Source organism: Erythrolamprus reginae, chromosome 1 (assembly GCF_031021105.1).
Source record: "Erythrolamprus reginae isolate rEryReg1 chromosome 1, rEryReg1.hap1, whole genome shotgun sequence".
In the NCBI taxonomy this organism is placed as follows: domain Eukaryota; kingdom Metazoa; phylum Chordata; class Lepidosauria; order Squamata; family Dipsadidae; genus Erythrolamprus; species Erythrolamprus reginae.
In genome coordinates, this window is record NC_091950.1 from 213,052,263 (window position 1) to 213,069,757 (window position 17,495).

The 17,495-nt window shown below is 43.4% G+C and overlaps 1 protein-coding gene across 1 annotated transcript in view; it reads left to right on the forward strand.

Moving 5' to 3' along the window:
* Nucleotides 1-2,885: 2,885 nt before the first annotated feature.
* TMEFF2 (transmembrane protein with EGF like and two follistatin like domains 2) overlaps nt 2,886-17,495 on the forward strand; it is a 319,353-nt gene continuing 304,743 nt past the window's right edge. Inside the window, exons 1-2 of the mRNA XM_070732152.1 lie at nt 2,886-3,448; nt 5,501-5,610. Of these exons, the coding sequence (XP_070588253.1) occupies nt 3,274-3,448; nt 5,501-5,610 (285 nt within the window). The 5' untranslated portion in view covers nt 2,886-3,273. The remainder of the gene's footprint in view (nt 3,449-5,500; nt 5,611-17,495) is intronic.

Below are 17,495 nucleotides of genomic sequence, written 5' to 3' on the forward strand. Positions count from 1 at the left end.
CCATGTGAGTATGGATGGGCAATAGTAATACATCCAATACTGTTGGAGATGGATATTTGACAGAGGCTGCTTCTCAAAGCACCTCTAAGTGATTATCTTCCAGCCAGTTTCTTTCCACTTGCTGGCAGCCTTTGACTTGTCAAAAAATTACAGAGAGAAGCAATTTCTTTTATTCAACTGTTATTTCCAGAACTCTTTCCAGTATTCAGTGACTGATGCGCTCTTGCCACATGGTGGAGCTTTGCGTGTAAGTGTGCTCCCTTGGTGGATTAACTCAGTCTCCTGTATGAGAAACCACAGAAAGTGTGAGAAAAGAACATAGCAATTGTTTCTGTCCAAAACGGAGGAAGTTTAAAAAAAATAAAAAATACTGTATCTGAATTGATTGCAAACGCCCGCATTAAAAAAACAGAAAACATCGCAGCGATTATGTTAAGCAGGACCGCGAATTTTACTGGCACGGCTTTTAAAGCTGCCAATACGGACCCAAGGGCAGGCTAATTTCTGCCTTTCCATGCCTCGCCCCTTTTCCCGCCCCGCAAATATTACCCGAGCCCTGAACTCCCGCGAGGTTCAGCTTTTTTTTATTCGATCGCCGCAATTGCTGCCTAAACACTCGCTAATGGGCCTTTTGCTTTCATTTCCTTTAAAGTGCGGTTTTTCTCTCTCCTCACGAGCCTGATTAAACCGCCAATTTGGCTGGTTGGAAAGAAGGAACCCTCGCCTGGATCGCCTGCAAGTTCCGAGCTGTTAGTTAAATCGCCGTTAGTGCAAAGGAGCAAATCGATGCCGTCGCTTTCGGCGGAAGCGGCCACCCAATCTAAAGGCGCGAGGGTGTTTGTGTATGAGGGGAAAATAGATAAATGTAATTTCGGTTTTTTTTCTTGCTTGAGGGTCGCCCCCGACCCCCTCCCTCTCACACTGATGGGCATTATTTTTTCCTTCGAAGCTCTTGTGCAGCTGCGTCTGCCGAACGCTTTCAGGGCTAATTGATCGCCGCTTGCTTGCCGTGAGCACGCGCGCCCGCTCGCGCTAATGCAGTCAAAGGAGCGAGAGCCGCTGCATAGCGCAGATTTGAAGGGCCACGGGGCGGGCGGGCGAACGCGCGAAAGAGAGGGGTGGGTGGGCGCCACGGGGAGAAGGTAAGCGCGGCTTCCGTGGGAAGCGGAGCAGCGGAAGGGGTCGCAGAAACGCCCACGGGGAACAATTGGCCCTCAGCCAAAGTGCTGTCGAGATGAAGGCAGAAACAAATGAAGTCGTGAGGGGTGAGCGGCGGCGATTGGCACGTTTCGTTCCCCTCCCGCGTCGCCTTCGATTCCAAGGAAGCGGCCCGCGAGAGGCAAATAAGGACTCCCCTTCTCTCCATTCTTGCCGACGCCTCCTTTTCTCTGGTGGGGTTTCTCCTCTCGCTTTTGACCAGAGCAAAAAAAAAAAAGCCGCCCAAACTTAAAATTCTCCGTCCTTCCTTCTCCCCGGATTTTTCCTCAAGAAATACGTACAATTTCCTACACGCGTTTTTGACAGTCTTAAACACCGAGTGCTGCCTCGCAGCCCGGATGGGTGGGAAGCAACCCCCCCCCCGCGCGCATTTGCCTCCCAATCCCGCGCGGTGACGACTTGAGGGAGACCTGGCCAGGGTGTGGTTCCGAGCACTGGAGCTGGAACCGGGGAGGACGACACTCCTGGTGAACCGAGGCGGACGGCGCCTGCGGCAGTGCTCCACGCCCCCAGCGGCGGATAGTCCGTTCTTCAGGAGAGCTAGAGATTGAATTGTTGGCCGTTTTACTCTCTCTCCGGTTTCTGTTCTCACTCCATTTTGTTCTTCTTCTTCCCTTCCCTTTTTCATAAGCTCCACCAGTAAACGGCGTTCCTTGGGTTGAAGTTTCAAACCTCGGGCTGAACAGGCCCCGGCGCTTCAGTTGGGTGTTTTCAGCCGCGAAACGCGCTTGCAGCCGTTTTTTGCCTGGTCACTTACGAAAGAAACATAACGCACGAAGACTCTTCTCCTTTCAGGCGAGAGGAAAACTCAGTCACGCGTCCAATAATTCTGCAAACGGGGCCTTAAGCCTGTTCCCCCGCCCCTCCCTCCTTCCGCGCCTTACGGGTCCCATCGACGGATCGTTACCTCCGCCGCCCGGTGTAAATACAGTCGTCGCCGCTTCTTCGTGCACAACGCACAACACACGCTTCACTCATTTAGACTCGCGCGCGCGCGCTCCCGGACCTCCAGCGCTCGCACATGCGTAGTTGACCGCCATTCAACTTTCACACGCCTGTGGTGGTGCGCCTGGCTGGGACCTCGGCTCAGCGAGCGCGTGTATCTACAACGGGAGGGTTTGGGAAAACGGGCGGCGGTGCGGACGCGGCGCCACCAAAGCGCTTCCGTTCTGGAAGGATGCGAGGTTCTCGAGGGGGCGCCGACGAAGCATCGCGCTGTAGATACAAGCCAGCGGCTCTTCTTACCGGCCAGGGGACGAGAAGAGCGGGGGGGGGGGGTTTCTTCGCGCAGAAAACGTCGCCCGGTCCGAGATACCCGACACCCGCGTCTGTGCTACGAATCGATTCGTCCGTCTGGGGAGGAAGCGGCTTCTCTCTCTCTCTCATCCGCCACTTTCCGGCTGGCCCCCTTCCCCCTCCCCCCCAGCTCACGGGGCGGGGTAGGGTGTTGCCGCCCCCGAGCTTCCCCGGTGCGCCTCGCCGAGAGAGGACTCAGCCCAGGCAACATTAGCATCAGCATCTCTCGCTTCTGCTGCTGCCGCCGCCGCCACCCTCCCTGCCTCCCCCTCCTTCCCAGGACCTGCATCCCGCTCGTCCAATCAGGGCCGTCTCTGCCTGCGCCACGTGACCCCGGCGGGCTGAGAGGACCTGCTGCTTTCCCAACGCCAGAGGGATGCGGGCGGCAGAGCAGGAGAGGAGGCAGCGGCGGCTTGGCTGCGAAGCGCCTTGACGCTCTTTTCTCCAGCTCAGCCCAGCCCGACCCCTTATGGCAGCGGCTGCTCCAGCCTCCTGGCTCTCCTCCTCCTCCTTGGCCGCCGTTGCTCCTGCCACTCCCCGGGCTGGGCTCGGCCCCCGGATATCTCTGCCGAAACTCTCAGGATCCTCTTCCTCTTCACCATGCTAGTACTTGGGTGCTGCTGCTTCCTTGCTTGCTGTTGGCTGGGCCCCCCGGGATGCTGAGTCGCCCCCGACGCCTCTCGCCGCCCGCCTCTCCGAGACCGACCTGCTTTGGGGAGCTTCCCTCTCACGGCCGCCCTAGAGTTGACTCCAGAAGTCATGGTGTTGGGGGAATCTTCCGCAGCTCGCCAGTGCAGCAGCTGGACACTTTGCGATTGCTTTTGCTGGTTGCTTCTGCCGGTGACACTGCTCATCATCGCCCGGCCGGACAAACTTGCAGCCTTCCCTACCTCCTTAAGTGACTGCCAAACGCCGACCGGCTGGAATTGCTCCGGTAAGCTTGGGCGAGAACGTGGGGGCCGAAATGGAGTCTCTCCCTTTGCAAGCGGAGGCATCTGTGGGGGGGTTTTCCGCGGACGGGCGAAAGAGGAAGGTGGGTGGGATTGATGCGCTTCTTGAAAAGCGGCCCTCGGCGGGGCTGTTTGGAAATGCTCGGGGAACCCGGGAGACAGCCTCACAAGCTTTTCCCACCCTACTTCCATCCTTTGAATTGCCTCTGTTCGAGACTGGCTTTGGATGGTGAAGCTCGCTAGGCTTGTGCTGTCTGAACGCAAACTGAGGTGCCAAGGCAAAGGGTGGATCTTGCAAAATGATTCTTAGGATGCTTGCCGGTTATTCAAAGTTAGAGCAAGCAAGCAAGAGAGAGAGAGAGAGAAAGCAGCACTTTTTGAAAGGGATGGTCCCTTGAGCAGGGAAGTCTGCACTGCTTACCAGGAACCAGCAAGTCCAAAAAGCTGGTTTCCACCTGCCTTGTGCCATTTCATTCTCCAGGGATTTTTAGTTCTTTGGAGTGACTGTGAATTCTTTCCTCCACACCCTCTTTCTCTTTCTTTCTTTCTTCCCCCCTCTCTAACTTTAAAATATGAGGTGCTTTCTGAAAAGGAATTAAATTGGAGGAAAGATTTTATTCTCAAGAAGAAAAGTGAAGTGTTAAAAATCAGGTCCACTGTTTCTGAAAGCAGCCTGATTTCTTTGGTCATCTCATTCCTGCTCAAAGTGGTTTTCCAGGCACCCTCCAACTAAAACACTCTAATTGAATAAGGAAAAGGCAGCACCAGAGAGTTATTACTATCTCTCCCTATCAGTTGTCTTTTCAGATGATCGGGCTCATCCTCAAAAGGTTAATTGCTCTTCTGTCTGGAATGTGCTTACCGGCTGTGCTAGCCTGCTTCCCACATGAGCTTGATTCCCAAATGTTTCTGGAAGTACTTTCCCTTCCAGTGAAAATCTCTCTATATTTCTTATGTAAGGACCCATTTACAACTGTGCATCTATAAATGCCCAGTGAGAAAAATGGCAAGCCACTAGAAAATGCAGCTTCTCTCCCACCCCCTCCACCCATTTTCACATAAAAAGTGTGAAACTCTGAAGCAAAAGCAGATCTTTTCTCTCTGTGTAGAGAAGGTGGGGACAATACTTGCTGAATACATCCCTTTGGTCAGCACTGCAGTTTACTCATTTTTATTGGCTTCGTTGGATTAAGTCAAAGAAACCCAAAGCTTCATAATTCAGTCACCTTTACAGTATCTGTAGGAGTTAGCCTGGTACTATTGTTCTGTAATGTTAAAAGTATTCCCCAAACTACTTCAGATACATTACAGGAAGGGCATGGTCATTGAGAGCAATGTTGCTTGTGTCCTAGGGTAATGTTTTCATTTTTAAAATACAGCCGAGCTCTACAACCTTAGAACATAAGGATCATCATATGAACCCTAGATTTGGAGCCTGAAAAATGGCTGTTTGTTTAATCCCTTGCTACACACCCTCAAATAGGTTGGCAACTAGCTGTGATCTGACAATTGACTAGGCATTTGTGAGCTGACTCTCTAGCCAGATCTGTTAACCTGCCTATCAGAACTGGAGGAAAAGCTCTTTCGGCAGCAGCTCTTTGCAAAACCTGCCCTCTCCCTCCTATTAACCTGGAGGTGATCAGTCTTCATTGGAACCAGGCAGCCTATCACAAAAACCATGCAGCTGGTTTATCTTTATTACTAGAGAAGCGTTGAAAAAAATTCCCATTTTAGACTTAGGAACAGAAAAGCTGTTAGGAGGGGCAGGAAATGTGTTGCTTTACAAGAAAATGTTTGGTTTTTTTTTTTGAGAAACTAGAATCTCTTCACAGAGAAAAAGGTGGCAACGGCAAGGTGAGTATGCTGGAATAGCAAACTCCTTTGGAGAAAGGTTGCTAGCCAAAGTGGATATTGAGAAAATAGCATATGCTTCTTCCACAAAGATTGTTGTGCTTAGGTGCCTAAAAAAAAGCAGTTGCTCTTTTCCCATCCCTTTGTCAGACCGAAGCTGACAGCATTTTTCTCTTCTGTTTGAGGTTATGATGACAGAGAAAATGATCTCTTTCTCTGTGACACCAATACTTGCAAATTTGATGGGGAGTGCTTAAGGATCGGTGATACCGTGACTTGCGTCTGTCAGTTCAAGGTAAGAAGATTGATCTCTCATTCGGTAATTCACTAATGAGAATACAAATCAGGAATCTTGCTTTACAAGCCATCACTTGGCAATTTATATCTCTCTGCACAGAGAGAAGTTGGGGAGAAAGGCTGGCTGCAAGTTTAAAGAGCCGGCAAGATAGCCAACTGGTGTCAAAGAAGATAGAGTCTCTGGGAAAATGAAGATGTTCTTCCAATGCTTCCTCAGAGTTAGATGCTTGCAGGGGATGTAAGCTTGAACTGTGGTGGTCTTTATAAAATCAGTTGCTCTGCTCATTTTCCATTCTCCTAATCAGGCAGATCTTCAGTTAAAGATTCAGCAGGCCATATGCCCATGTGATAGGTAAAGAAGGTCTGTACCAGTATGGGCTGAAATATGGGTATAATTGAGATTGGAAAGGAGATTGTTTGATTCCTCCAAGAGAGAAGTGTATCTTGGTTGGCTGGGCTCAGTTCTCAATTCCAAATCAGAGAAAGTATAAATATCACTTGAATCAGTTTCTACCGATTTTAAGGGTGGGGCCCATATTGTCTGAAACAAAACTTCTTATGTATTAATAAATCTGAAGGTGTCTCTCTGGAACGGTGAAGGCAATGCTATTCTTAGTTAAATGAAATGTAGGAACTGCTGCGTTAAACTAGCTGTTAGAAGCAAACATTACTTGAAAATAAGTCCCATTGGTTTCAGCAGACTGCATTTCTTTCACAGAATTCTGCTAAAATGGCTTATTATAATCAGTTTCTCTGCCTTAAATGCATGACTGAAATCAGCATAGCTTCCATCAGAGGAGTGGTTTAAATTCAGATTTTAATGGAACATCAAGAAGGATAAATAATAATATATTTCTGCACAGATAAATTCTTACATTTTCTTCTGCAAACATTTGAAGTCCGTATCTCAAAAGTAAACCCCCAACACAGAATTTCATTCAAATTGAGTGCCATTCCTAGACTATAGCTCAATACATGAATTTATGCCACATTTTGTTTTCTTTGATTGCATAGTCTTTATTTTAATTTTATAGAACTTGTAAATTAGAATAGACTTTTTAGCATGGAAAAAATTATTCACTTTTCATTTATTTCATTTTATGATTTGTATTGTGCTGGCCATATTTAGAATATTTTTGGGTTTCCATAGAGCTTAATAGCCATTTTCAGTCCTTTATAAAACTATACAATGTATTGAGTTATACTAGAGAAATACAATCTTTATGACATTTGTCAATTTCTTGTTTACTTCTCTGTATCTTACCTTTTTTTAGCCCATTTTTGTTCTTTCTATTTCTCATTGAATATATTTTCTTTAAAATGTTTAATGAAGTAGATATTTACAAGTGGACAAAAAGAGAATAGGAAACATTTTGTGATATTTTCAAATTGCTTTCCTTTGCATATTTCATTGCGCATCGAAACTGTATGAGAAGCATAAGTGAAGACATCCTAATAAAGGGGTGGGGGAATGGGAGATTGTCCTTTTATAGCCTTACTTCCTCCTAGATTTCATGACAATAATCACAGTCGCAAAAATCACTAGTTTAGCATCTAACAGTGTAGTAGTAGCAGCCATATGTGATAAGCCTTTAATTGAATAAGGATTCTCTAAGCATGCATGGCATTTCATAGCCAGTGCCTAATCAATCTTTAAATTAGGTATTAGGATTACACAATGCTTGCTAAAGCCATGATGTGCATGTTGCATATTTATGTTATCCCTAAGACTATAAATAACACTACATTCGGGTGTCAGATTTCCAGACCCAAACTCTTGCCAAAAGATTATGTGTTTGAACAAAGGTATTCTCTGTAAGTCTCAAACGGAACTCTTCCTTGAGTTCCTTGGAAGTTAGAAGTTGCTTCTTCTTCCAAGGCATTGATTTAATGCTTTGTCCTTGTATCACTGCCTGATGGGGGGTGGAAGCAAATTCAGCACCAAAGGCAGCAAGCTCAGAGCACACTGACTTCCTCCTGCCTGGCTCCAGTTGGGCTTCACAATTGGTTTAAATTTAGGGAACATAGTGGACTGAAACATGGGCTTTCATAATAGCAGAGGCAACAGAAGCTATTTCCCAAGGGACAGAAAGGGTTGCCTGGAGTTTATGGAGTCTATTGAATCTTTAGTTCTCATACTAAAACAACTCATTCCAAATTCTACTAACTCAAAAGAACAAACCCTGCTAAATAATAAATCATAAATGATTGTAAATTGAATCAATATGACACTACCTGGGTTCAGTTATGCAGAATCCAATTAAGGCAGGACTCCTGCAAGAACTGAATGTAAGATTATTTTCAAAACCCAGAATCCCTAGAAATTCAAGCCCTCCTAAAAACACTGCACCATTTGGCTTGGAAACTGTTTCTCCTAACCCAGAGATGCACTAGCTATCATGACACCCAGCAGGGGTAAAAAATAGGTTCCAGGTGGGGTTGCCAACAGAAAAAGCTTGTTATTGTTCTCTGACCATGCTTTTCTGTGGAAGAACAGGTCTGTTTGCCCATTCTGCATATTCAGACGCAGCACCTGGGACCACTTTAAAGATTGACCATCTAGTTTCTGGATTCACCTCCAATGGATGGGGGGATGGGGGGGATGGAGGGATGGATATACTGTATATACATCCTTTATATTCTTTCACACACATACATATGAGACTAACTGTAGTCCATTACTGCTATGCCAGTAAGCCCCAAGACTGAATGGCAAGTTAATGCTGGTAAATAGGAAGGAAATGGTACTGCTGGGATCTGACTTTTGGATAATATTTGGCTGAAGTTTGTCTTTACAGTACTTCTACTATTCTTGCTTATTTGCAACCTATCTTAAGAAAGATAAAAGCCAGTCTCCTGATCGAAGGTAACCAGTAAGCTAGACTCCTGAAAGGCTGTGTCAAACATTTCTTCCCCAAATAAGTGCAAAGGCCATGACACCACCCTACCTTGTTTTCATTGTTTTATTTCCATCCAAGGAAATAAAATTTTCAAAATGCCTTAGCCTGAGCAAATGCCAGGTAGCCCGTTTGAAGAAATATAGCTGACATACTATATCTATAAATGGGCAATCAAACTCTTGGATTTGTATCATCTTATTCATGGATTCAATCTTAAAGGGTTTTCAGCTCAGTTTCCCCATCAACCTGATATTCCTTTTATGCATATGAATTATGCAATTGTTATTTATTGAATTTATATATTGTCAGATTCAGTTCACTTAGATTTTGTATTAGACATCTACTGTGTGACTGTAAACAGACACGCCAGGATATCTGTGGCAAAAATACACGTTTTCTGCAATATTTATATATTTATTTGTATTTATTAGATTTGCTTGATGCCCATCTCTCTGTTAGGTGACTCTGGGCAGTTTACAACATCTATCTATCTATCTATCTATCTATCTATCTATCTATCTATCTATCTATCTATCTATCTATCTATCTATCTACCTACCTACCTACCTACCTACCTACCTACCTATTTATCCGTATCTATTTGTCGGTTTGTCTCTCAATTGATCAATCTATCTGTCTCTCTGTCTATTTGTCTGGGTGATGCGGTGGCTTAGTGGTTAAGATGCTGGGTTTATCAGGTGGAAAGTCAGCAGCCCAGGTTCGATACCTTAATGCCATATGACAAAGTGAGTTCTTGTTCTCATGCCAGCTCCTGCCAACCTAGCAGTTTGAAAACATGAAAATGCAAGTAGATAAATAGATACCACTTCGGTGGGAAGGTAACAATGATGTCATGCTGGCCACTTGACTGTGAAAATGGCTTTGAGCAGCGTTGGCTTAAATTGCTTTGAAATTGAAAAGAGCATTGTCCCCTATAGTTGGCAATGACTAAAGTAAAATCCAGTGTCTGTCGGTCTCTCTCTCCATATGCATATGTATGTATATGTATTAAATCACATTGAACATGCAGTAAAATACAAGTTTTAAGTAACTAAAGATGGGGAGAAAGGAGTAGAATATACTGCTATTATTTGATCAACCAACTACAGTGGAACCCCGACATAAGAGCTGCTCTACTTAAGAGCAACTCGAGATAAGAGCTGGGAGGGGAGAGATATTTTTGTTCTACTTACAAGCCCAAATTCGAGATACAAGCGCCAAGGAGCTGTCTCCTGAAGCCAAACGCTAACTTCCACGTTCGGCTTCAGGAGACAGCTGCGAAGCGGCGCGCGTGTTTTAAAAGGTTGCAGCCGGCCTGGGGGGCTCGGGGGGGGTGCTTGCAGCTTTCTTTCTTGCTCTTTTTCTTTCTCTCTTTTACCTTCCCTTCCTCTATTTCTTCTTTTCTTTCTCCTTCCCACCTTCTTCCCTCCCTCCCTCCCTTCACTCATTCCTCTCTTACTCTCCCCTTTCATAAGTTTCCTTCCTTCCTTCCTCTGTTCCTGTCCCTTCCCTCTTTCCTTCCTTCCTTCCCACCCTCCGTCCATTCATTCACCCATTCCTCTCTTGATCGCTTAAAGCCGGTCCCTGGTGCAAAAAGGGTTGGGGACCTCTGTCCTACAGGATTGGGTGGCAGAGAAGTTGAACATATGTATATTTAAAAGTTTAAGAAAGTTTACAAGTTAAGTGAAAGAAACTTCATTATTCATTTATATGTACATGTACATTTCTTCATTAAAAACATGTCTTTCTGCATAATTTAGACTAACTTTGTGAGTTTTTTGAGGGCTGGAACCAATTAAAATTATTTACATTAATTCCTATGGGGAAAAGTCGTTCGAGATAAGAGCTGCTCGACTTAAGAGCCCAGGTCCGGAACGAATTAAACTCGTATCTCGAGGTACCACTGTACAGTGTAATAGTCTCCCATTGGGGCCCTAAGCCAACTGCCAGAATCATGTCTTCAGGTTCTTGCAGAACATTTTCACTCAGGGAAGATGTTCCAAAGGGCTGGGACCACACCAAAGAGGGCTCTTCTCCTGGACTACCCCAAATAGAATACACACTTTTTGAATGCAATTTTTCCCTATCATTTTTTTTTTAATGTAGGTTTCTTCTGACATTAGTTTTTGTGTCCCCATTGAGCTTAATGTTGTATGGTCTTAAATATTTTGTCCCACACATTTGTCTTGAAGGTTTAATTAAAAATGGCCTTGAAATGCTAACAAATAAATGCTACCCAAGTTATGCTTATATGAGATTATGCTATGTTCTAATAAACTTGTGCTAATAAGATTATACAACTAGTTTATTAGGGCTAGTTGTCCTAGTAAACTTATTATGCAGTCCTTTTAAGACCATGGGCCCATTTTGGTGTCCAAGCTATATCATCTGTGTTGACAATGCAAGGCATGTTTCAAGAATGGTCACACAAGTTAAATTAGCTTAAATCAGGCTACTTTTGTTTGCCTTGGCTCGCTCTTTTAAAATAAAAATCCTGGTCAATATTACGAGTCACATCTACCGGCTACGTCTACTTATTTAATTTCTTACAATGTCACTCTAGGCTCATGGGTAAATGGGAAAGTTAAAAAGTTACAAAACACAATCACCCTATGCTGCTACCTCTACTAGAGGTAATGATAGGCAGATTGCTAATAATCTTGTCAATTATACCGTCTTGAATCAGTAGGACTGCTGATTTTTCTTTAGGCTTATTTTAAAAATGTAAGGAAAAAAAAGTGTACTTCTAGTTTTTCATATGAAATGGAAGTATTCTGTGAGTCATTTTACCAAAACTCAGAGGGTTCTTTGACATGTATATTTTTCCGACATAGACAGTTTAAATGGAAGTTCTTTTGTAATTTCTGTCATTCAGTTAAGGAGTATTTTCCGTAGAGATATTTCAGTAGCATACCTTTTTAGGGGTTTTTTTTTTTACAAGAAAGGCGTTGTTGTTGTTGTTCATTTACACAATGGAATAACTGATGGAGGATGGTGTTTACTTGGGTCTCTTAATTTTGGAACTGGACTTCTTTGGGATACAGTGTTTTGCGGAACTGCACTGTTATTAGCAGTAGGCTCCATTGGTTCTGAGGTGGTTTATTTTCTAGCAGTTGAATTTAAAAGTAGAATTGGAGGCATTTGGGAAAAAAGCTGCTACACTGCCTGTGATGACCCAAGGTGTGGCACAAAAACAATACAGCCAGGGAACAGGTCTAAATCCCCTTTATTGCTCCACGTTTTCCCCAAACTTCCCCACATTTACTATATGTCCTGGAGCAAAGTTCTCACATGCACCTTCAGCAGCCTCTCGCTGTGAGTAGTTCAGTAAGCCAGGTGAGCCAACTATTAATCAGAGCAAGTAGTTCAGTGAAGCAGGAAAACCAGACAAGCCCCATAAGACAGAGCACAGTAATCTCCAAATGTCGACAAGTGCACATGAGATTCCACAGATTCAATGCTTGTTCCCAACAAACGCTCCTTCTACCAGCACTCCCTTACATCTCAGTCCCCAGGTGTGCCTTGTGAAGGGTAAGGCACTCTTCTTCCTCATAGCCTACATTGATATCTACATATCTACATTGATTCCAGCCGGCTCATTTTAGGGTTTCTAACAACAATTATTGATCATTGCTTCTGGATCATGCTCAGTCTGCGTTGGTCTCTTCTCTCTGTACTCTAGGATCAGGAGGGGATGGTCCCTGCTCTTCGCCTGAACTCTGTCCCTCCTGCTCCTCCCTGTCTGAAAGTCTTTCTAATCCCGAAAAGCCTTGCCCAGACTGGCTCTGTCCTTCCCCAGTTTTCTCTAAGGCCAATGGAGTTGCCCTCTCGATCTCTGTCGGCTCTTGTTCCAGCTCATCTTTCCCCACAGATTCGGACTTTGAAAGGGGCATGACAGTGCCATTAAGAACCAACCATTTCCCCATTAAATTTGAGTATCATAAATGAGGGGGTACAAATGAGAGTTGGTGGATTGCTTGTGTGCGTATGTTAGTGTTTGGCTCTCCAACAATCTATAAAGGATAGTATTTATGACATGTATTAAAAGTTTCATCAGAAGATTTCTGGTTTAAAAAAAAACTTTCTCAAAGGCATGGGATTAAGACAGGTTTGCCTTCCTTGACAACTAGATATTTTGTTTGCAAGTTAGAAGATCTAGGCTGAAATCATCACTCATCTTTAGAGCTCTGTGAACAATCTTGTACAAGTTGAAATTTTTTAACCTAACCTGCCTTTGAATGGTAATTGTGAATGGTAATCTATGGAAAAAGAGCAAGAACTGAAATGAATACATATTGGTTCTTGCAGTGCAGTGGTTAGAGTGCAGTGCTGCAAGCTACTTCTACTGATCACCAGCTGCCAGCAGTTTGGCAGATCGAATCTTATAGGCTCAAGGTTTATTTATTTTTATTTTACTTATTTATTTTATCAAACAATTATAGAGTGGTAATTTGTACAAATAAAACATTAGATAAGTAATGATAAAAAGTAACAAAAGAAGACAATAGGACAGGGACGGTATGCACAGTGGTGCGCTTATGCACGCCCCTTCCAGACCTCTTAGAAAGGGGGAGAGGTCAATTGTAGATAGTCTAAGGCTAAAGGTTTTGGGATTAGGTGTAGAAACCACAGAATCAGGTAGTGCATTGACTCAGCCTTCCATCCTTCCAAGTTCGGTAAAATGAGGTCCCAGATTGTTGGGGGCAATATGCTTACTCTCTGTAAACCGCTTAGAGAGGGCTGTAAAGCACTGTGAAGTGGTATATAAGTCTAAATGCTATTGCTATTGCTACATTAGCAGTAACATGATCTGGAGAAATAGGGGTTTGAAACTACATAACAGGATACAGGTTTTTTTTCTTTAATTTGGTTATGTATGCCTGCAAATTAAGCTGCTGGGGAAGATCCAGAAGCAAGGATCAATAATTGTTGTTAGGAACCCTAAAATGAGCCGGTTGCAATCAATGTAGATATGTACAGTAAACTGACCTTCTTCAATTAATTTTAATAGATAGGTTGCAATAAGTATCATAAATCCCACAAAGTCAAGAATGAGAAGGAAGTGCAAGTTGTTCAGACAGGGGCAAAGGCCCTACTTGAACTTTGAATAGGTGACTATGGCTGTGCTTCAAAATGGAAACAGGATTAGAACCAAGAAAACCCATGAGGAAAATTACATTTGATTTAGTTCAGTGTGAACAGAATTGGTAAGCATACTTATGTTTACCTCTTACACATTTATTAATTGGCCTCTAATGATATATTAGACATTTTATTCTGGTAACAGCTTTTGGAATGAGAATAATATTAGCATCCAAGATTGTGGTGGCTCTGAGGATTTACATTGGGTCTAGACTTTGGTGTCTTTTAAAAATTTTATTTTGTAGTGATGAAGTTGGGGAGAGAAATGACACGTTTTCCAATTCCGTCTTAGTTAAGTATCAAGTCCAAAAAACATGATGTAAATGTGCTCTTCTCCTCCAACCCTTCCTTGTTTAAGAGTGAAACAGGAAGCTCTACCTGAAAATTGGCTCACAATGCCTAGACAGTCAATTGGAAATTTGAAGAATCTCATGTCTGACATTATGTGGGGTGGTTGCACCAGTCCCAGCAACCCTCTTTCCCTTCCCTAAGTGCAGCTAGGATCAGGAAAATGAGAAGATGACAAAGAGAAGGAGAAGAGAACAGATCAGATTGTGGTGATAGGGGGCTTTGTTTGCCAATTTGAATGTAGATAGTCCTTGACTTACCAACCGAGCCACCATTCAGAGTTACAGCAGCACTGAAAAAAGTGACTTATGACCAGTCCTCACACTTATTGCAGCATCCTCAAATGATTAAAATTCAAAAGCTTGGTAACCAGCATGTATTTACAATGGTTATAAAAGTCCTGGGGTCATGTGGTTGCCATATGCAACTTTCTCAGCCAGCTTCTGACCATTAAAGTCAATGGAGGAAGCTGGGTTTGCTTAACGACATGATTCATTTAACAGTTGCAGCAATTCACTTAAGAAGCCTTCCAAGAAAAAGGTTGCAAAATCAGGTGCAACTCACTTAACAAGCTCCTTGCTCAGCAACAGAAATTCTGGTGCCAATTACAGTGGTGCCTCTACCTAAGAACACCTCTTCTACTTACGAACTTTTCTAGATAAGAACTGGGTGTTCAGGATTTTTTTGCCTCTTTTCAAGAACCATTTTCCACTTACAAACCCAAGCCTACAAAACTGTAACTGGAAAGGCAGGGAGAAGCCTTTGTGGGGCCTCTCTAGGAATCTCCTGGGAGGAAACAGGGCCGGAAAAGGCAGTTGGAAGCCTCCGTGGGGCCTCTCTAGGAATCTCCTGGGAGGAAACAGGGCCTCCACCCTCCCTGTGTTTTCCCCAATCGCACACATTATTTGCTTTTACATTGATTCCTATGGGAAAAATTGCTTCTTCTTACAAACGTTTCTACTTAAGAACCTGGTCACAGAACGAATTAAGTTCGTAAGTAGAGGTACCACTGTATAATTGTAAGTTGAGGACCACCGTAGTCCCCCTCTTCCCCAATATCAATTGTTAGTCACATTGCTTGGAACAATATATCTCACTTCTGGCTCCTCTTTTTCCTTTTTCTTTCAACTGTATCTGTAGGAAACCCCCACCATGGCCCCCAATTCTAGCATCAAGCTTCTGATGTCAATCTCATAAACCTCTATATACTATTGAGGCAATCAATCTAAGATTTGTGCAGGACCTGCAAAATCAGGAGCGTTTCTGAGAACTGTCATACTGGCAAGGTAGCACAGGTGCATCAGTGGACCTCTGTAGACACCCACCACATGGAGCGTGTAACTTCATTTATGCTCAGGATAGGTAATTTGGCAGTTAAGAAAATGATATCAGTGGAGAATTTATTCAAGGCAAAGATTTGTGAAATCGATTCAAGCATCCATCTATCAAAAGAAGAAAGTCCCAGCTTTGTATTTGCTTAGTTTTGAGAATAGCACTGATTTGACTTCCCAAAATGTGGTCAAGGAAATAAAATCTTTTGATATTCTACACCATCTAGGAAATCATAAATTGTAGATATTTTATTCCATTTTAGAGGTAAATTGCATACCGTATTTTTCAGAGTATAAGACGCACCAGAGTATAAGATGCATCTTAATTTTGGGGGAGGAAAATAGGGAAAAGAATCTCCTTACCAGGTATTCATATGGCTAACTTAGTCTGGTAAGCTTCAGCACATTATTTTATCCCTTGGTTAGGGCTTTAAAATAACTTTATTTGGAGAGAGTAATAATGAAAGACCTTGCAAGCCAGTAAGAGCTGGGAACATCATTAGCACCTGGAAAGAAACATTCGGAGCAAGTAGAGCAGTAGAAAAAACCCTTAGGCTTAGGGCTTAGAAAACATTCTTCGCAGAGTAACAATGAAAGAGCCTGCAAGTGGGTAAGAGCTGGGAACATTGTTAGCACCTGATTAGAGCTGGAAAGAAACATTTGGAGCAAGTTAGACCAATGGGGGGGGAAACCTGCAAAGACTTAGGACTTGGAAAACATTCTTTGCAGTGAGTAACAATGAAAGAGCTTGCAAGCTGAAAAGAGCTGGGAAGATCATTAACACCTAGTTAGGGCTGGGGGGAGGGGGGAAGCTACATTCAGATTATAAAACACACCCAAATTACCATCCTCTTTTAGGGAGGAAAAAGATGCATCTTATACTCTGAAAAATACGGTATCTTACAATGTTGCAAGTAACTCAAAATTTCCTTCATTTCCGAATTGGACAAGAGTAGCAATTGAACCTTGTTTCACCACTACTGATGGGATGGTGGATAAAACAAGGTAGAGTAAAAGCCACTTGGCCTGTGGGCCTTCCAGGACCCACTGCCTAATGTAGTCATCCTACTCAACTTAACAGTAGGCCCATCCTACGTTAACCCCAACCTTAACCCTTGGAGCAAACCTCCTTTGCACAGTGTATTTTGTTCATGCACTGAATGAAAAGTTATCATTTCCCCAAAGACAATGTCACAAACCTTTGCCTTAGCAGAAACAGATACTGCCTGAAGTTCCAGATCTTCTTTTTATAGTTATACAAAATGTATTGGTAGCATTAAGTAGAAGAGTGTAAAAATAAAATAACATCCATTTTCTAAAAGGGCAAGTTTAGAACAGATTATTTGGAGTTGTGTGAATGCATTCTGATTTATTTCAGGAAGACACTTTGTCTCTGGAAACTCATCCATACTATTTGAGAACTCTGCAAACTCTGCAGGCACCCATCAGATACTCACAGTGAGGGACTTCTATTTCTCTACTGAGTATGGTTATTATACATCTGTTTCAAAAAGAGCAGACACTATTTCTTCTTGCAGAGATCAGTCCTCTGTGCTCATTAGGGGATTCATTCTTACTACTTTTCCATTCCTTCTAGACCTTTACACCATCTATAGTTTGGTTTTGTCATTCCAAGAGGAAGCCAAATTATTTGGATAACCCAAAGAAAATGGTAGCCAAGATGAGCATAGCTAGTTAAAGGCTGCAGAATCCTGGTTTTAAAGCATAGGTCATACTTGGAGGGGCCAATTACTGCAGGCAGGAAGATAAGATGGGGGAGAGGATGCTTTAGTCCTTACCTCTTATTTCTCTAGCTGGAGACATTTGTAGAAGCCAGCAGGGAGAGAAATATATCTGCTGGATGAGAATAAAGATAGAATTAAGCACAGAACAAAGGTCAAAAGTGGTCTTAAGTGAATTGCCATTCTGACCACGTGCCCAGAAATTAAAGTGATTGTAAAGCAGAACAATATCAGAGTTGGAGCCAAGCCAATAATTTTATAAGATCAGTGCCAGAGAAGTTGCTACCATTGTCCTATTGCCTCTGTTGTGACTAAAGACAGAGCCCTTTTTAAATACCGTCAAGTTGATTGTTGGGTGAAATCAAGTATCCATTTACCAAAAAATGGATGGTGACATTGTATCCAGCCAGCAGCCCTTAC